At 38.5% G+C, this 18,052-nt stretch overlaps 1 protein-coding gene and 1 pseudogene across 1 annotated transcript in view; both read left to right on the forward strand.

Annotated features, from left to right (window-relative positions):
* Positions 1-15,487, forward strand: part of MS4A12 (membrane-spanning 4-domains, subfamily A, member 12) — a 37,466-nt gene extending 21,979 nt beyond the window's left edge. The window contains exons 4-7 of the mRNA XM_006875036.1: positions 3,381-3,497; positions 12,375-12,485; positions 12,848-12,945; positions 15,370-15,487. Coding sequence (XP_006875098.1) covers positions 3,381-3,497; positions 12,375-12,485; positions 12,848-12,945; positions 15,370-15,487 — 444 coding nt within the window. The remainder of the gene's footprint in view (positions 1-3,380; positions 3,498-12,374; positions 12,486-12,847; positions 12,946-15,369) is intronic.
* Positions 15,488-15,535: 48 nt separating this feature from the next.
* On the forward strand, positions 15,536-17,469 carry LOC102816843 (annotated as a pseudogene).
* The last annotated feature ends 583 nt before the right edge of the window (positions 17,470-18,052 follow it).

The raw sequence follows: 18,052 nt of genomic DNA on the forward strand, positions 1-18,052 counted from the left end.
ATGAACTTGACCTACACCTATGGATGCAGTAGCTCAAAAGAGGAAACAAATCTTTACAGCAAGGATCATTTCCGCCCCCTCCATACATAGAGTAGAAGAGTAGACAGGGATGGGTAACTTGAACACTAGCTACCCAAAATGGAGGGAGGAGGGAGCCTACAAAGGCAAAAAGTGACTGACTTACAAGCTTTCAAGAGGGAACCTAGATCCAGTGGGTGTGGAGAAAGGTGGAATCTCCACTGAGTAGTATCCAATCTGTCTAGGTGGTGCTGATGAAAGGAAATGCGGATAGGTCTCTTGTGATAAAATGGTCAATAATTGTTATCAGGGCTGATTGTGAGGGTTGGAAATGTAAAGGTAGACATTTTGTAGCAAGGATGGTGGTTATGGGCTGTGGACTCGGTTCCAACTCATAGCCACCCTGTACAGGGTTTCCGAGGCTGTAAATCTTTACGGGAGCAGAAAGCCTCATTTTTCTCCCGCGGAGCAGCTGGTAGTTTCGAACTGCTGACCTGGCGGTTCACAGTCTGATTTGTAACCACTACGCTACCAGATCTCCTTGTAGCAAGGAGGGGAGTGATTAACTTTGCAGTCTAGGAGCGGAAGTCCCTGGGACCATCAAGGGAGAAGAGCGGAGAGCAGGACCCTACCCAGAGAAGCAGTGATGCCAGAGATGGAGGCAGAGACAATGATGTGGAGAAACGGAGTGGCTGGAGACTTTAGACCCAGAGAGGGAGAGGGGCTATATGTTGACGACCAGGGGGTAGAGGGTGGGAGACAGGATTGTAGGGTATATCCTGTGGTTGGTTGATAATTCATGGAGGGGATTGTAACCATGGCAATGAAACCATATATGATAGGATGAATGTAAAGCTAATGTTCTCCCATGTAAACTATCACATAATTCAAAATAAAACATTTTTTTAAAAAAAGGCATTTCAAGACCTATCTTGAAGTACAGTGCTGTCTGAGATAGGATAATATCCATACACCTACAAGATAGACTAGTTAATACCACTATATTCAAATTTACACAACAACCACTAAAGCCAGTAAGGTAGGAATTGAAGAATTCTACCAACTTCTTCAGAATCTTAGCATTATACTGTGGGATAAAGAACTGGACCTCAAGGTCAGTTTGAACCACAAGGTCAGCAGTTCAAACTCATCAGCCACTCCTTGGAAATTCTATACAGGGTTGCTATGAATCAAAACAAACACGACAACACTTAACAACAACAACCAATTTCTTCAGTCTGAAATTGATGAAACATGAACCAAGATGTATTGATCATTACTGGTGATTGGAATGCAAAGGTTGGAAACAAAGAGAAAGCATCAGTAGTTGGAAAATAATGGCCTTGACGACAGAAATGACTCTGGAGGTCACATAATAGAATTTTGCAAGACCAATGACTTATACGTAGCCAACAAGTTTTTTAAACAACATAAAAGAGGACTATACACATGAACTTCATCAGATGGAGTACACAAAAATGAAATTGATTAAATCTGTGGAAGAGATGATAAAAAAGCTCCTTATCATCAGTCAAAACAAGGCCAGGGGCAGACTGTGAAACTTCTCATATGCAAGTTAAGCATGAGATAGAAGAAAATTAAAACAAGTCCTTGAGAGACAAAATATGTCATTGACTATATCCTAATTGGGAGTCCTGGTGTGGCTCTGTTGGTTAATGCACCAGACTGCAAAGTCGTTTGAACTGCAAGGTCAGCAGTTCAAGCTCACCTGCTGCTCCTCAGAAACCCTATAAAGGGTCGCTATGGGTTGTAACTGACTCAACTGCACTTAACAACAACAACAACATATCCTACTTGAATCTAGAGACCAACTCAAGAACCGATTTGATGCATTAGGCACTAATGACCAATGACCAGACAAGCAATGAGATGATATCAGACATCATACTGGAAGGAAGCAAAAGATCATTATAAAGATGAGAAAGAAAGAAAAAACATAAATGGATGTCAGAAGAGACTCTGAAACATTCTCTTGAGCATTGTTGTTGTTGTTAAGTGCCATCAAGTTGTTTCCAGACCACAGCGACTCAGCATAGGGCTTCTGAGGAACAGCTGGTGAGACTGAACCACCAATCTTGCAACTCAAAGAACTTCTTCGCAGTCCAGCCTATTAACACATAGCCTCATACTGTGCTCTTGAGAATAGAGAAATTAAAGTTAATGGAAGAAATAAGAAAGTAAAAGCACTGAACAGAAAAAATTCAAAGGGCAGTTGGAGGAGATGGGAAGAACACATTCAGCATTTCTCAAGATAAAAGAAGAGAAGAAAAAATTCAAGCCTCAACTTTATTAAAGGACTCCATAGGCATAATATTGAATGGTGCAGAAAGCATCAAAAGAAGATGGAAGGAATATGCAGAGTCACTATACCAAAAAGAAATGGTCAATGTTCAACCATATCAAAAGGTAGAATATAATCAAGAACTGATGCTACTAAAGAACGTAGTTCATGTTGCATTGAAAACTTTGGTTAAAAAAAAAAAAAGCCTCCAGAAATAGACAGAATACAAACTGAAATGTTTCAACTTATTGAAGTAGTCCTGGAGGGGCTCACTCATCTATGACAAGAAATTTGGAAGACAGCTACCTGGCCAGTCAATTGAAAGATATTTATATGTTTGTACCCCAAAAGAATGTGGAAATCATCAAACAATATCATTAATATCACATGCAACTACAATTTTGCTGAAGATAATTTAAAAACAGTTGTAACAGTACATCAGTGGGGAACTGCTAGAAATTCAAGCCAGATTCAGAAGAGGACATGGAACTAGGGCTATCATTGCTGATCTTGACTGAAAACAGAAATGCCAGAAAGATGCTAACTTATGCTTTATTGACTATGCAAAGACTTTTGACTGTAGGGAACAAGCTGTAAATAACAAAGTAAAGAATGGGTACTCCAGAACACTTAATTGTTCTAATGAAGAACCTGTACATGTACCAAGAGGCACTTATTATGACAGAACAATGGGAAACTGAATGGTTTAAAATCAAGAAATGTGTATGCCAAGGTCGCATCCTATCACCATACTTACTCAATCTGTAGCATTGTTATGTTTGAGCCCATTGTTGCAGACACCGTGTCAAATCTACTTGTTGCTGATGTTAGTGCTGTCAAGTTGATTCCAACTCATAGCAATCCTATATAGGGTTTACAAGGGGTGACTGGTGGAACCTCTGACCTTGCAGTTTAACTGACCTCATGGTCCAGGCTTATCCTAAAGCATGACACTAGGACCTTGTGTCAAAGATTAGGAACCATTAAATTTGGTAGATTCTTATTTTATTTCATTTCTTTTACCCTATATTTAATTTAATATTCCCATTTTCTCCATTAGATGAACAGCAACGTGGGAATGAATATTGTTAGTGCTATCTTTACTTTCATTGGAATAATTCTGTTGCTGGTGGATATGTGCATCAATGGGATAACAAAAGAAAACTATTCGTCAGTGGTAAGTATCTGCTATGTACCTTCTTTCTTTCCACTCTCAAGAATATTTTTCTTTGTATTATTACTGTCTAGTAACTCTAGTGGAAAGTCATTGATTCAATTCCAGCTTTAATCTCAATCATGTGGTCTCTAGGACTATAGAATGAAGTGAAAGAGTTACCTATACAGATATACTCAGACATAAAGGGCATTCCTTCTTGGCCCATCCTCCTGTTAATCATGTGAATAGATGTTTGGATACACCTCTACTACATATATATATATATATACACACACACACACACATATATATATATATATATATATATATACATATATATATATATATATAGTGTTGTTGTTGTTAAGTGCCATAGAGTCATTTTCGACTCATAGCAACTGGATAGGATTTCAACGTGTAGCTGGTTTTTGAGGCTTTAATTAAATCTTTGTGGTAGCATCTTTTCCCCAAGGAGCTACTGCTGGGCTTGAACTAACTTTATGGTTCACATTCCAGTGCTTATTTTATGGAATCAACACACTCCATAAGAGAATGAGAGAAGGTGAGAGAGTGAAAGAGAGAAGGGGGATTATATCAAGGATTATATCAAGCTCATACATTGTAGAGGTGGACAAATCCCAAGTCTGTGTTTCAAGATGCAGGGTTCTGACTCATAGGTGCAGGGCTGATGAACCAAGGTCAGTAGGTCAGATAACAAGCAGGCAGTTATGGTAGGTAAGAAGTTATAGTAGGTAAGAAGTTATAGTAGGTAAGGCAAGCAGGCAGTTATAGTAGGTAAAAAGTTATAGTAGGCAGTTATAGTAGGCAAGCAGGCAGTTATAGTAGGTAAGAAGACAGGCTACTTTTGATTCCCAGGAAGAGCAGGTAATGGAGCAGGCCAAAGAACTGAAGGTCAGAGGATGAGCCAGATGCAAGATCCAGACCCAGCAGAGAGCAATCTAGCTTTGCCTGAGTGTTCAACATAGAAGCAGACCACAGCCCAGAGAAAAATTCCTTTCAGTTGATTGGCTGCTTATACCAGACCTCATCTTAGAGTTGAATATATTTGTTAGCTCTTACCATGGGAATAACTACATCTCACCTGTGAAACCACTGAGAACCTTGGCCTAGTCAAGTTAACACAAAACCTTAAGTATTTGAAATTTTATTTACACAGATAGCCAAGTTACTGACACAGACATAGCATCTTGGTTTCCAGATGTTAGTATTATTATTATTATTTTTTTTTTTTACTTACAAGCAGCAAAGAGAACTACCAAGTAGCAAATCAACCCATGTCCTACCACTGTATAGTCTTATAGTCTGGAAGCTCAGCTGAAACCTGGCTACCTGCTGGTATTGATAAAAAATGGTGACATAGCTTCCAGAAACACATAAGCCACCACAATACAACAAATTGACAGACAAGGGAGGAAGAACACAAAATGAGGCTGGATTTTTAAGAGTCACCTTAAATTGTGGGTTGTGCTAAGAGATTAGGTCTTTACTTTGAGAGCAAAAGGCAGCTATGGAAGGGTCTAAACAAAGAATTAGTATAATTAGATTTTATGTTTAAAAGATGACTATGTTAGCAGTATATAGAAAAGCTTATAAAGAGGCAAAAAGAAATGATGAGCTCTCTTGATAGATAAGATGAACTAAGGTATGAACACAAAATTTATCCTCTACAAATTAAACAAAAAGGACAACAACAACAACAAATCAGAATCCAGCTTTTAAATCTACATCCAAGTAGAGAAGCAAATGATTTCATTGTGATTTTGGTGGCAGGATAAAGGAGAGTTCAAGCCCTAACTCTACTTCCCATAAACAAAATTGAAGAGAGAAGAACGTCCCCAGTCTGGAGTAAAGAACGCTGATGCCGAAAGCAGTCAATGCAAAGAAAAGATAAAGAGAATCCTAGTATGCAGAAGCCTTTGTGGGGCACACCAGGCCCTTTGCAGAAGTAGAAAAGGCAGATGATAAAATGAATGCCAGTCCTTGGTGCCTTCCTTCTTCTTCACAAGATGTACCCAGATTTGATGGGAATATAGATCCATCAATTAGAAGAACATTGAGTTTCTTCATTTCCATAGTCGAGTTCCTTACTAACCTGAGAAGGCACATCCACAAAACCTAGCACAAATTCCTGACAGGGGAACTAGTCTGTGTTTACCACATGACTAAGACCTAGAATCTCAGTTTCCACATATTAGCCTTAGCTTTTTTAACTTATAAACAGCAAAGAGAATTTCCAAGTAGCAAATTAACCCATGTCCTAACACAGTATGTATATATATATATATGAAAACATAATCTAGTGATCAATAGTAGATTCCTTGTGGGCAGGTTTATCTATTGTTGTTGTTAGGTGCCATCGAGTCAGCTCCAACTCATAGCAACCCTGTGCACAACAGAAGGAAATACTGCCCAGTCTGTGATATGTTCACAATCATTTTAACACTTGAGTCCATTGCTGCTGCTAAGGTGTAACTCCATCTTGTTGGAGGTCTTCCTCATTTTCACTGACTTTCCACTTTACCAAGCATAATGTCCTTATCCAGGGACTGGTCCCTCCTGATAATATGTCCTAAATAAGAGAGACAAGTCTCACCATCCTTACCTCCAAGGAGCATTATGACTTTACCTGTTTCAACACAGACCTATTTGTTCTTTTCAAAGTCCAGGGTACTTTAATATTCTTCTCCAACTTCATAACTCAAATGAATCAGTTCTTCTATAGTATTCCATATTCATTGTTCAACTTTCACATGTATATGAGGCTATTGAAAATACTATTGCTTTGATCATACAAACTTTAGAACTCAAACTGATAGCTTTATACTTAAACTTTTAAAGAGGTCCTGTGCAGTAGATTTGACTAGAAAAATACAACATATGATTTCTTGACTGCTGCTTCCATGAGTGTTGATTGTGTATCCAAGAAAATGAAGTCTTTGACAACCTCAATCTTTTCCCTGTTTATTATGATGCTATTTATTGATCCAGTGGTAAGGATTTTTGTTTTCTTTATATTTAGGTGCAATCCACACTGATGGTTATGGTTTTTTATCTTCATCAGTATTTTTATCCCTCTTTGTTTTCAGCAAGCAAGGTTGTATCATCTGCATATCACAGGTTGTTAATGAATCTTCCTCCAGTCCTGATGCCACATTCTTCTTCATATAATCTAGTTTATCAGAATACTTGCTCAGCATACAGATTGAATAAGTATGATGAAAGAATCCACCCCAGGCGCACACCTTTTCTGATTTAAAAAAATTCAATTGTTCTCTTCTAACAAGTGCCTCTTGGTCTATATACAGGTTCCTCATGAGCACAATCAAGTGTTCTGGAATACCCATTATTCTGAGTGCTATCCATAGTTTGTCATGCTTCACATGGTCAAAATCCTTTTCATAGTTTCTGTTATTCTTTGCTTTAAACCAAAATCCATCTGACATCACCAATAAAATTCTTAGCTCCATGTCTTTCTGAATCTGACTTGAGTTTCTGGTATTTCCCTGTTGATGTACTGTTGCAATTGTTTTTTAATTACCTTTAGCAACATTTTTCTTGCATGTAATACTAATGATATTATTCAATGATTTCCACATTCTGTTGAGTCATCTTTCTTTGGAATGGGAACGAATAATGGTTCTCTTCTAATCGGTTAGGCAGGTAGCTAGCTGTCTTCAAAATTTCCTGACATAGATGAGAGAGTGCCTTCTGTGCTGCATCAGTTTGTATAAAGATTTCAATGTGTATTCCATCAATTTCTAGAACCTTGTTCTTTGCTAATGCCTTTAGTGCACCTTGGATTTCTTCCTTCAGTACCATTTGTTCTTGATCTATGATACTTCTTGAAATGGTTGAACACTAAACAGTTCTTTTTGATACAATGACTCTGTATATACCTTCCAACTTCTTTTGATGCTTTCTGAATCATTCAACATTTTGCCCACAGAATCCTTCAATATTTCAAGTCAAGGCTTGAATTTTTTCTTCAGTGCTTTTAGCTTGAGAAATACTAAGCATGTTCTTTCCTTTTGGCTTTTTAACTCCAGATCTTTGCACATTTCATTATAATACTTGAATTTGTCTTGAGCAGCCCTTAAAATCTTTGGTTCAGCTCTTTTACTCCCTCATTTCTTCCATTCAGTTTAGCATCTCTATACTGACAAGCAAGTACAGAGTCTCTTCTAACATCCATTCTGGTCTTCTATTTCCTATCGCTGATGGTCTGTTGTGCAGTCTGCACCTGGCCTTCTTTTGGCTGATGATATGGAGATTTCCACCATCTATTCCCACAGATGTAGTCAATTTGATTCTTATGTATTCCATCTGGTGAGATTCATGGGTATACTCCCTTTTTGTTTTGTTTACATAAGATATTTGCAATGAATAAATCATTGATCTTGCCAAAGTCTATCATGGGATCTCCAGCTTCATTTCTATCACCAGGATCATCTTTTTCAATTACTTGCCTTTACTCTTTGTCTATAAAAAAGATCAATTAGAACATATGTAGAATGAAATAGAAAGAACTTTATACAGTACAGAAAACAATTGAGTACCAGAAAGAGACAGTGCCATAATTATGAAAAGAAATAACATACAACAGAAACAAAATGAACTTAGATAAAAAAAATAGAAAAGAAACATGTAAAGAATTATTAGTATTATAAAATAAAAGACAAACATATTGAAGTAAAGAAATAAAACTAAGCAAGGAAGATGGGCAAATTTGATCCAAAATATGACACACATATATCTTACACCTTAGCAAGGTATATATCTCTAAATTATTTTGAATTCCTTTTTCCTAATATAGGTGTTCCCCTTCAATCTATATATATTAAATATAGAGTCCTTGCATGGCACTGTAGGATAAGCAGAGGACTGTCAATCACATGATGGGTGGTTCAAACACACCAGCTACTCCTTGGAAACTCTATACAGGGTCGCTCTGTATTGGAACCAACTCGACTGCATTTAACAACGACAATATTATATATGGAGAGAGAGAAAGAGTGCTGGTGTGGTACTGTAGTGGAAATGACTTGACGGTATTTATCAACAAATGTGTGTGTGTGTGTGTGATTTGAGATTTTAGGTGGTGGTGGTTTTGTGCTGTCAGTTGGTTCCGATTCATAGCAACCCTGTATATGGTTTCAGAGGCTGGTAATTTTTACAGGATCCGAAAGCCTCGTCTTTCTCCTGTGCAACAACTGGCAGATTCAAACTGTTGACCTTGCAGTTAGCAGTCCAGCTCATACTCCACTGCGCTACCAGGGCTCCTTAAGAGTTCAGGTAGAAAAGGTAAACTAACTACAAGCTAAAAAAAAATCAGCCTGTCTCAGTCTTCACAGCAGCATTTGATGAGGAATGACACTGAAGTGGTATGTTGCAAATTTTGACAAAAAGAAACCACGACTCAAAAATAATATATGCAACCAAATTCATGTGCAGACACAAAAACAAGAAGACAAGTCTATCAATAAAACAATAGAAACACTTAAGCAGTGCTAATAAAACATTTATTAATATTCAATCATTATTGTTGTTAAGTGCTCTCTAGTCAGTTCTAACTTGTAGTAACGCCACGTAGGTTCAAACCAACCTTATAATCCAGGGCTTGTCCTACAGTGCCACACCAGGACTCCACATTCAATAATACCAGATTTTAACTAAATCAAAGAATTCAGAAAGACATAGAGAAGTAGTGTAAAGATATCAACGAGATATACTGACCATTTAATATTTAAGTCTGGACAACCAGGGATATAAGAGTTACAGAAATAAAAATCAATGTTTCACTCAAAAAAAAAAAAAGAAAAGTGAAAACAATAACATTTAACTAAAGAATAAAGAGAAAAATATGAGAGAGATGTAAAATAAGAATGCTCACGACCTTGTTTTTTTAATAAATAATCATTTAGTACTGTCTATTGCAGAATAATGCTCTGGACCACAAGGTCAGCTAGAGCCACAAGGTTGGCAGTTCAAACCCACCAGTCATTCTTCAGAAACTTCATGCAGGGTTACTATGAGTCGGAACCGACTGGATAGCACTTAACGACAATAACAATTAAAACAAAGGAACCCTGGTAGCAGAGTGAGTTATGAGTTGGTCTGCAAAGTCAACAGTTTGGTTCAATCTCTGTGGGAGAAAGATGAGACTTTCTGCTCCCATATAAATTTACAGCACCGGAAACTCTATACAGGGTCTCTGTGAGTCAGAATCGATTCCATAGTACACAACCAACACCAAGTAAGTTTTTAAATAATGCCAACTTCTTTAGAGAATTCACAGATTTTTAATTTTAGAAAAATCTTATAAAATTTGGTATTTCTTGTAATGAAGAAATACTCATCTGAAGTTCAGAAATTCCTTCCATTTGACTTCTTTTCTTCTTTGAAATTCAAGTCAATTTAATACTCTTATTTCAAAACAGGAAAAATAAGATAATTCTAGTCTTAAAGAATTATTCTTTTCGCTTTGTTCACTCTTTAGCTATCTATCTCTATACCTATCTTTCTTTGTTTCTCTAAGAATCTATCCTTCTATTTACCTTTTGTCAATACACACAGGTCTAGAATAATAGGCATCATATGTCATTTTTGGTTATTTATAAGAAGTGGAATCTGGAGTCATTGATTGTTTTCTTCTTTACTATAGTTCTGGATCTTGTTTTTTAAGTGACCACTGACATTTCTATAAAACTAAAAGTCATGGGGAAACTTAGGGGCTCTAATACACACTGTCAAACATACTAAAAACACATGACTAGTAGAAGACACAATAGATAATTGAGACCTCCTAAAAATTAGACACTCATGTGCATCAAAAGATTTCACCAAAAGAGTGAAAAAAGAACTCACAGACTTGAAAAAAAAATTTTTTTGCAACGACATATCAGACTCTGTTATGTCCAAAGGTCCAAACTCTAAAATTTATAGAAAACTACAGCACCTTTACAAGAAAAAGATAAACAACCCAATTTAAAAACTGGCAGAGGACATGAACATACACTTCACCAAGGAAGATATTCAGGCAGCCAACAAACATATGAAGAAATGTTCATGATCATTAGTCATTAGAAAGATGCAAATCAAAACAACAGTGAAAATTCATCTCACCCCAGCATTAGTAACAAAGTTCAAAAAAACAGAAAACAACGAATATGGGTGAGAGTTTGGAGAATCTGGGACCCTCCTACATTGCTGATGGGAATGTAAAATGGTTCAATCACTGTGGGAAATGTTATGGTTCTTCCTCAGATAGTTGGAAATAGAATGACCATATGACCCATCAATCCCCTTTACTTGGTATATATACACAATAAATAAGAGACAGGTCACGAGTGTGTGGCGCTGTGGGTTAATGTACTGGACTGTAAAGTTGTTTTGAACTGCAAGGTCGATGGTTCAAGCTCACCAGCTGCTCCTCAGAAACCCTACACATGGTCACCATGGGTCGGAAATGATGACTCAATGTCACTTAACAACAACAACAGCAATGTTTGCTGCAGCACTATTGACAATAGTGAAAAGATGGAAGCAGCCTAAATACCCATCAATGAAAGAATGGATAAAAACAGCAGACAATGGAATACAGTGCAGTGGTGAAAACAACAATGAATTTGTCAAACACCTTATAACATAGATTAATCTGGAGGATATTATACTAAATGAAATTAATCAATAACAAAAGGATAAATATTGTATGACACCACTGTTGTAAAAACTCAAGAAAAGATTTTCATGCTAAAAGAAACATTCTTTGCTGGTTACCAGGGATGGGATGGAAGGGAGACTAATTCACTGCCTAGGAGGTTAACTCAGGAGGCACAAATGGTAACTTCTTATATATTACCAAACACCTTGACGCAATGAGTTACTGGGTCTGGGAACTCAGGACCATATCTCAGGGCACACCACAGTCAATTAGCATAGCAGAGTCCACAAAGATAATGGTCTACATCCTTCTTTGGTGCATAGCATCTGGGATGTTAAAAGTTCATGAGCAGCCAATGAAGTGCACTTATTGGTCTCTCCATGTGAGGAATAAAGAAAAGTAGCGAGAATAGAAGGTGCTTGGAATCAATTAGTCCAACGGACTAAGGGAGCATGTGAACATCACTCCCCACAACTCTGAGGCCAAAAGAACTAGATAGTGACCTATTACTACTCCCAGTTGCAATGAAAGGGATCACATTAGAAGGTTCTTGAGAGAATGGGAGAAATGTAAAACAAAACTCCAAGTTGTAAAATAGGCTTACTGGTCAGAAAGAGACTGGAGGAAACCAAGATTAGGGCTCTCAACCAGGTCTGGAAAAGAACTCACTTTTATGGCCCTATTTCCAGCAAGCAGTAGATAAAGGAGGGACAACAACACTAGTAAGGTATGCTCACCATGGACCGGTCAATCATTCAGAATCAAAAGGGTTTCAGTTCCCTAAGGACAAAGTTGAGAACGGATGGGAAGGTAGGTGGAATGGAAATAGGAACCATAGGGAGGAAGTAGGTTAACGATTGTTGCATAGAGGTGATTGTAATCATTGAGATGAAACAAAGAGTGATTTGGTGAATGTAAAACATGTGATCATGTCTGTAAACCTTCATTCAATCAACAATAAAAATTAAAAAAATAAAAACCATTGAAAAGAGAAAATATCTACTTTTTTAATGTTTCCAAATTAAATTGCATACTTCCAGGAAAACTCTTTAAGAAAATTCACATTCCCTGAAATAAGCCTATGATGATAATACATAAATAATCATGGAGTGGTTTGATTATGAACAACAGAAGATTTTGTAGGTCAGTCTCTTTTGAAGTTTATGGGAGGCCATCTTAATTAGTGAAGATATCAGCTTGTCTGTTTCTAATTTCAGATTTCTGGGATAGGAATTTCAGCCATGTTGATGATCTTTGCCCTCGTGGAGATTTCCATAAATTGTGCTTCAGCTTTTTTTGCCTTTCAAGCAATCCCCTATACCATCCCGGTGAGTCTCTTCTCTGTAAAATCATTTGAATAGGTGTTAGACTTAGGCAAAAATGGGGCAAACTGCTAAGCATTGAACTACTAATTGAAAGGTTGGTGGTTCAAACCCACCCAGAAGTGCCTGGTGATCTGCTTCCAAAAGGGCACAGTCTTGAAAATCCCATGAAATGCAGTTCTATTCTGCATACATGTGGTTGTCATAATGTCAGAATTGACTCAGTGGCAAATACCAAAAAGAAATATCTCATTATGGGTTTGCTGGTACTTAAACACAATCTTTGTGCTTGACTCTGATGGACAAGGATGGGGGAAGCTGAACAGAATTACAGTAACGATATTGCTTGTTTTATTCATTCTTTACAGTCTGTTATAGTTGTTCCAACTGTGTATGGAAACTCCACAACATCAGCCCCTTCCTCAGTGCCTCTCAGAAATGATGATCAACCAGTTCATGCCCCTGGGTATTAAATTAAGGAAGAAAGAAAGAAGAAAAAGACACCAGTCCAGTCATATGGAGTAAAAGTATTCTGCAGAAACTTTTTAAGAAGCTTACTTCTGCTGTCTGAGATGATCAGTAATCTTTAAAGACTGTGTTTGGGATGTGTTCAGAAGCTTATCATTAGTGATAAGTGTACCTCCCTGATAACTGTTGTTTCTTATCCACCACTACCATGCACTAGCAAAAGAAAAGGACCAGAGGACCAACAAATGGTTAGAAACCTTCCTGTTGATGTTACCTTGTCCTCAATAAAATACTAGGAATATAAAGCCTGTTTAGTATTTGATAAAATTAATTTCTGTTTGACACTGGTTGTAGAGTGTTGTTGTTGTTGTTGTTGTTAATTGCCTTCCAGTCAGTTCCAACTCATAGTAACCTGAGGCAGTAAATCTTTGCAGGAATAGGAAGCTTCGTCTTTCTCCCAAGGAGCAGCTGGTAGGCTAGAACCATCAACTTGTAGTTTGTAGTACAGTGCTTCCCCTGTAGAGCCTCTGTACTCCTCTGTAGAGTGGCAGATCTGACAAAATATTGCAACCAAGACTGATAAAATTCTCTTGACAGTGATTTGTGGGTTGCCCAGTCAATGGGGTTTTATTACCCCCTTCCTTTCCTCCACTTCCTGCCCAGAAATCAAAAGCTCAATTGCCCTTAGTGGAGAAAAGGGGCAGGCTGGTGGCTACATTTTGTCACCAAACATACCTCCTGAATATCTACACAGCTTTTCTATTGTCAGAGCATTTGCATGAATATGAAACTCATTTGCAATGGGGAAATAGCAAGACAAGAGTGGTACATTGAAAGGAGTTTATTTTGGTGTTGATGTTTTATTTTGAAATGGAAGAAATTCAAGCATGCTAAAAAAAAAAAAAACCACAGTGCGGTAAACAAAAGCAGTAAGATGAGGAAGTCTGAGAATCTCCATGGCCTCCTCCTCCCTTTAAAAACATCAAGAAAACAAGCAAAAACTGTCAAAACCAATTTTGTCAGAACTCTGTACATTGTTAAAGGTTTACAGCAATGAAGCAAACGTTGCATCAAGAAAAGGGAAACAAAAATGGCAGGAAAGCTTTGTGGGTTCTTTTGCTTGCCTGTATTCTACACTGTCTCCAGCTTGGTGACAGGCTTGAGGATGGCAACCTGAATTCCCAGGGTGGGTCTCTAATTCTGGAAGAATAGAATAGAACTTATCTACAAAGTGTTGACTTTCTATATTCTGTCTCTCTTTCGTCTCAGAACTCTTGCACATATACTGGCAGGTTTTGGGAATCATGATGAGATCAGCCTCATAGGCATAATGTGAAGTTTCAGTAAGATAAGTCAATAAGGTCCTTAAAATATTGCCTAGCTATGTTGTTGTTGTTAAATGCCCTTGAATTGATTCCAACCCCAATGACCCTGTATAGGGTTTGCCAGGAGCGATTGGTAGGTTTGAACTGTTGACCATGTGGTTCGCAGCCCAGTACTGATCCTACAGGCATCACACCAGAAGTTCACCTAGATTAAGCAAATCAAAAATAGTAATAATAATAACAAATAATTTTGAACAATTATTATTTGCCACCCCTCGCCTGTTCATTTGTCACACTGTGGTGGCTTGCATGTTGCTGAGATCCTGAAAGCTATGCCACCAATATTTTGAATGCCAGCAAGGTCACCCATGGTGGACAGGTTTCAGCTGAGCTTCCAGACAAAGACAGACTTAGAAAAAGAGGCAAACTACTTCTTACGATTTCACCATTGAAAAGCTTATGAATACCAGTGAATTACTGTCAGATAGCACCAGAATACTGTAAGCTATAGTACTAAAAGATGAGTCCCTCTGGTTGGAAGGCACTCAAACTACAGCTGGGGAAGAGCTGCCTCATCAAAGCAGGGTTGACTGTAATGATGAAAATGGAGTAAAACTTTTGGGACATACATTTGCACAATTCAAAATAAGGAGAAACAGCTGCACACATCCATTAACTGTTGGAACATGGAAAATATAAAGTATGAATCTAGGAAAACTGGAAGTTGTCAAAAATGAAATGGAATACATAAAAATCAATATCACCAGTAAGCATTCCTGAGCCGAAATGAACTGATAAGGCCATTTTGAGTCTGACAATCACAAGGTTTACTATACTGGGAATGACAAATTGAAGAGAAATGACATTGCATTTATCAGCAAAAAGAACATTTCAAGACCTTTATTGAAGTATAATGCTGTCTGTGATAGTACAATATCCATATGTCAATAAGGAATTCCAGTTAATACCACTATTATTCAAGTTTATGCACAAACCACTAAAGCCAGTAATGGTGAGATTGAATAATTCTACCAATTTCATCTGAAATTGATCAAACATCCCATTAAGATACATTGATCCCCAGTCATTGAAAACAGGCGGAGGCCGGGTAAGGTGGGAATGGGGCTTCTGAGACTGGCCAGGGGCGCCGCGCAGGAGGCGGCTACTGTGGTTGCAGCTGGAGCAGTGATGGTGCAAGAGCTGGCACAGATGTAATAAACAGGTAACAGAGCAAAGGATGTCACCTCTTGTCAGAGAGTCAGAATGACTGAGTGCTTCCTGCCCCCAACTGGCAGCCCCAGTGAGCACCTCACGGGGGAGCATGACAATGGACTTAATGGAGCTCCCAACTCTAAAGAGATCAGCCCTGCTAAATTTCCTGGGTGGTACTGGACTGGTGAGCCCTCCCCTCCCCCATGACAGTGTCTGATGAGGAGGAAGATCATGGGAAGGAAAAAGGGAAATTTAAGAAGAAGGAAAAAAAGAACTGAAGGCTATGCTGTCTTTCAGGAAGATGGCTCTGGAGATGAAGCTGAAAGCCCATCCATGTTTTCAGGAAGTCCAGCTTTTCTAAAAAGGAAAAGGATTTTTGAAATAAAGGAGAAACCCAAAGAAGAAAAGCATAAAAAGAAGAAGTCAAAAGACTTGACAGCAGCCAGTGTGCTTAAATGGTGGAAGGAAAAAAAGAAAAAGGAAAAGCCAATGTCAGAGGCAGAGGTGCCTCAAGTGGATGTGCCAAGTCTCGGTCCCACGTTTGGAATTCCTTTGGCTGACGTATGACAGCATTTGCCTGCCTGCAGTTTTCCGAGAATGTTTAGATTACGCAAAAAGTACGAAGTGTGAAGGCAGCTACAGAGTTTCAGGAATTAAATCAAAGATGGATTCACTAAAAGTATCCTGTGACTGAGAAGTGTCTCCAAATTGGAATGAATATGAGCCTAACACTATAGTCAGTTTGCTGAGAGAGTATTTGACAAACCTCCCAGAGAATTTGCTTACCAAAGAGCTGTTGCCCCAGTTTGAAGAGGCTTGAGGGAGGGGCACCAAGAGTGAGAAAGTGCACAAATTCCAACACTTACTGAAGGAAATGCCAGAATGTAACTACCTCCTCATTTCCTGGCAAAAATGAACACACAGATCATTTCTATAGTGCTCAGACTAGTGGTTCAGATTAGCAGTCGTGTCCTGTATGTGTTGTTCACATATGTGCAAGAACTCTTTGGAAATGTGGTACTAAAGAAGTGAAAAAAACCTCTTCAGTGGTCTAACATGGCCACTATGCCCACACTGCCAGGCACCCAAGAGAACGTTAAGGAAGAGATCAGAAGACAGGAGTTTCTTTTGAATTGTTCACATTAAGATTTGCAGGGTAGGATAAAGCATGTATCTAAAGAAGAAAGATTATGAGAAGTACAAAGAATGTTGATGGTCTTCAAAAGAAAACTGAGAGAAGCTAAATGACAAGAGTGTGAAACCAAGATTTCACAAGAAATAGCCAGTCTTTCAAAAGAAGATGTTTCCCAAGAAGAAATTAATGAAAATGAAGAAGTTATAAATTCTCTCCTTGCCTGGGAGAATGAGATCCTGACTGAATGGGAAAAGCTTCACGCCATGGAGCAGTTTCTGCACCAGCAGATTGCCTCAGAGAGGAAAGAGATAGAAAGCCTCAGAAGTGAGATTGCTGAAATTCAGAGTTGTCAACAACATGGTCAAAGTGAAACTGAAGAGTATTTCTCTGAGAGTGAGAGTGACAGTGAAGATGAAGAGGAGCTGCAAGTCATTCTGGAAAGTTTACAAAGACAGAATGAAGAGCTGGAAATAACAATCACTTGAATCAAGCAATCCATGAAGAGCAAGAAGCCATTATTGAGCTTCGTGTCCAGCTCCGGCTGCTGCAGTTGCTCCGGGCTCAGTCTGAGCAGCAGGTGTGGGACGAGGAGGAACCTGAGAGGCCTGGGAGTGGAGCTCAGCCAACCAGAGACCATGTTCTTGAGACAAAAGTAGCTAAAGAGCAACCAAAGGCCACCAAGGAGCAAGTAAAGCCATCAACAAGCAAAGGCAGAAAGGAAAGGCCCATAACAACTAGACCCGTGCATCTTACTGCAATATTGAGACTCCAAGTGCACCACTCACCTGTGAAGATGTCTTTTCTCCTCAGACATGCTTTTTTCTCTCACCCATTTGACTTCTCCTGCTAGGCTCAGATTATGGGGAAAAGCAATGGAAGTATTTTTCGAGTTGTAGGTAAAGATGAATTTTCCAAATAATATCAGCTTATTTGAAGATTAATTTTCTTTTTTTAACTTAAAATAACTATTTTGATCATTGAGTAGCCTCATTTTAAACCAAAATTTTTTTTGTCTTTGCCTTCTTTTAATCACAGCAGAATCAGGATCTCTATATCTCATTCAAGAGGGAAAAACAAATCAAGTTCAACACTACCTCTGCCTTATGGATAGATGCATTGTCTCGAAGTCAGGATTGCTGCTTACCTAGTCACTCTTGCTTGTGCCTTTCATACCTTTCCGGTGCAGATTATATTGTCGGGAGCTGTCTTGTGTGTTCTAACTAATCAGAATGGCTCTTACATTTACCCTCCTTGTAATTCTCTCATTTGCAGTTCCAAACAACAATAAATAAGGCCACATCACCAAGATGGCCCCATTTGGTCATAGACAGAGCTGGCTGCCCACAGGACATGCCTGGGCCAGGTCTTGGGTAATGTGGGCCACAGCCCCCAGGAGTGGTGGCCACACTCTTTCCTGTTATCACTGTTTGTGA

The sequence above is a fragment of the Chrysochloris asiatica genome, unplaced genomic scaffold (genome assembly GCF_000296735.1).
Source record: "Chrysochloris asiatica unplaced genomic scaffold, ChrAsi1.0 scaffold00310, whole genome shotgun sequence".
Taxonomy (NCBI): domain Eukaryota; kingdom Metazoa; phylum Chordata; class Mammalia; order Afrosoricida; family Chrysochloridae; genus Chrysochloris; species Chrysochloris asiatica.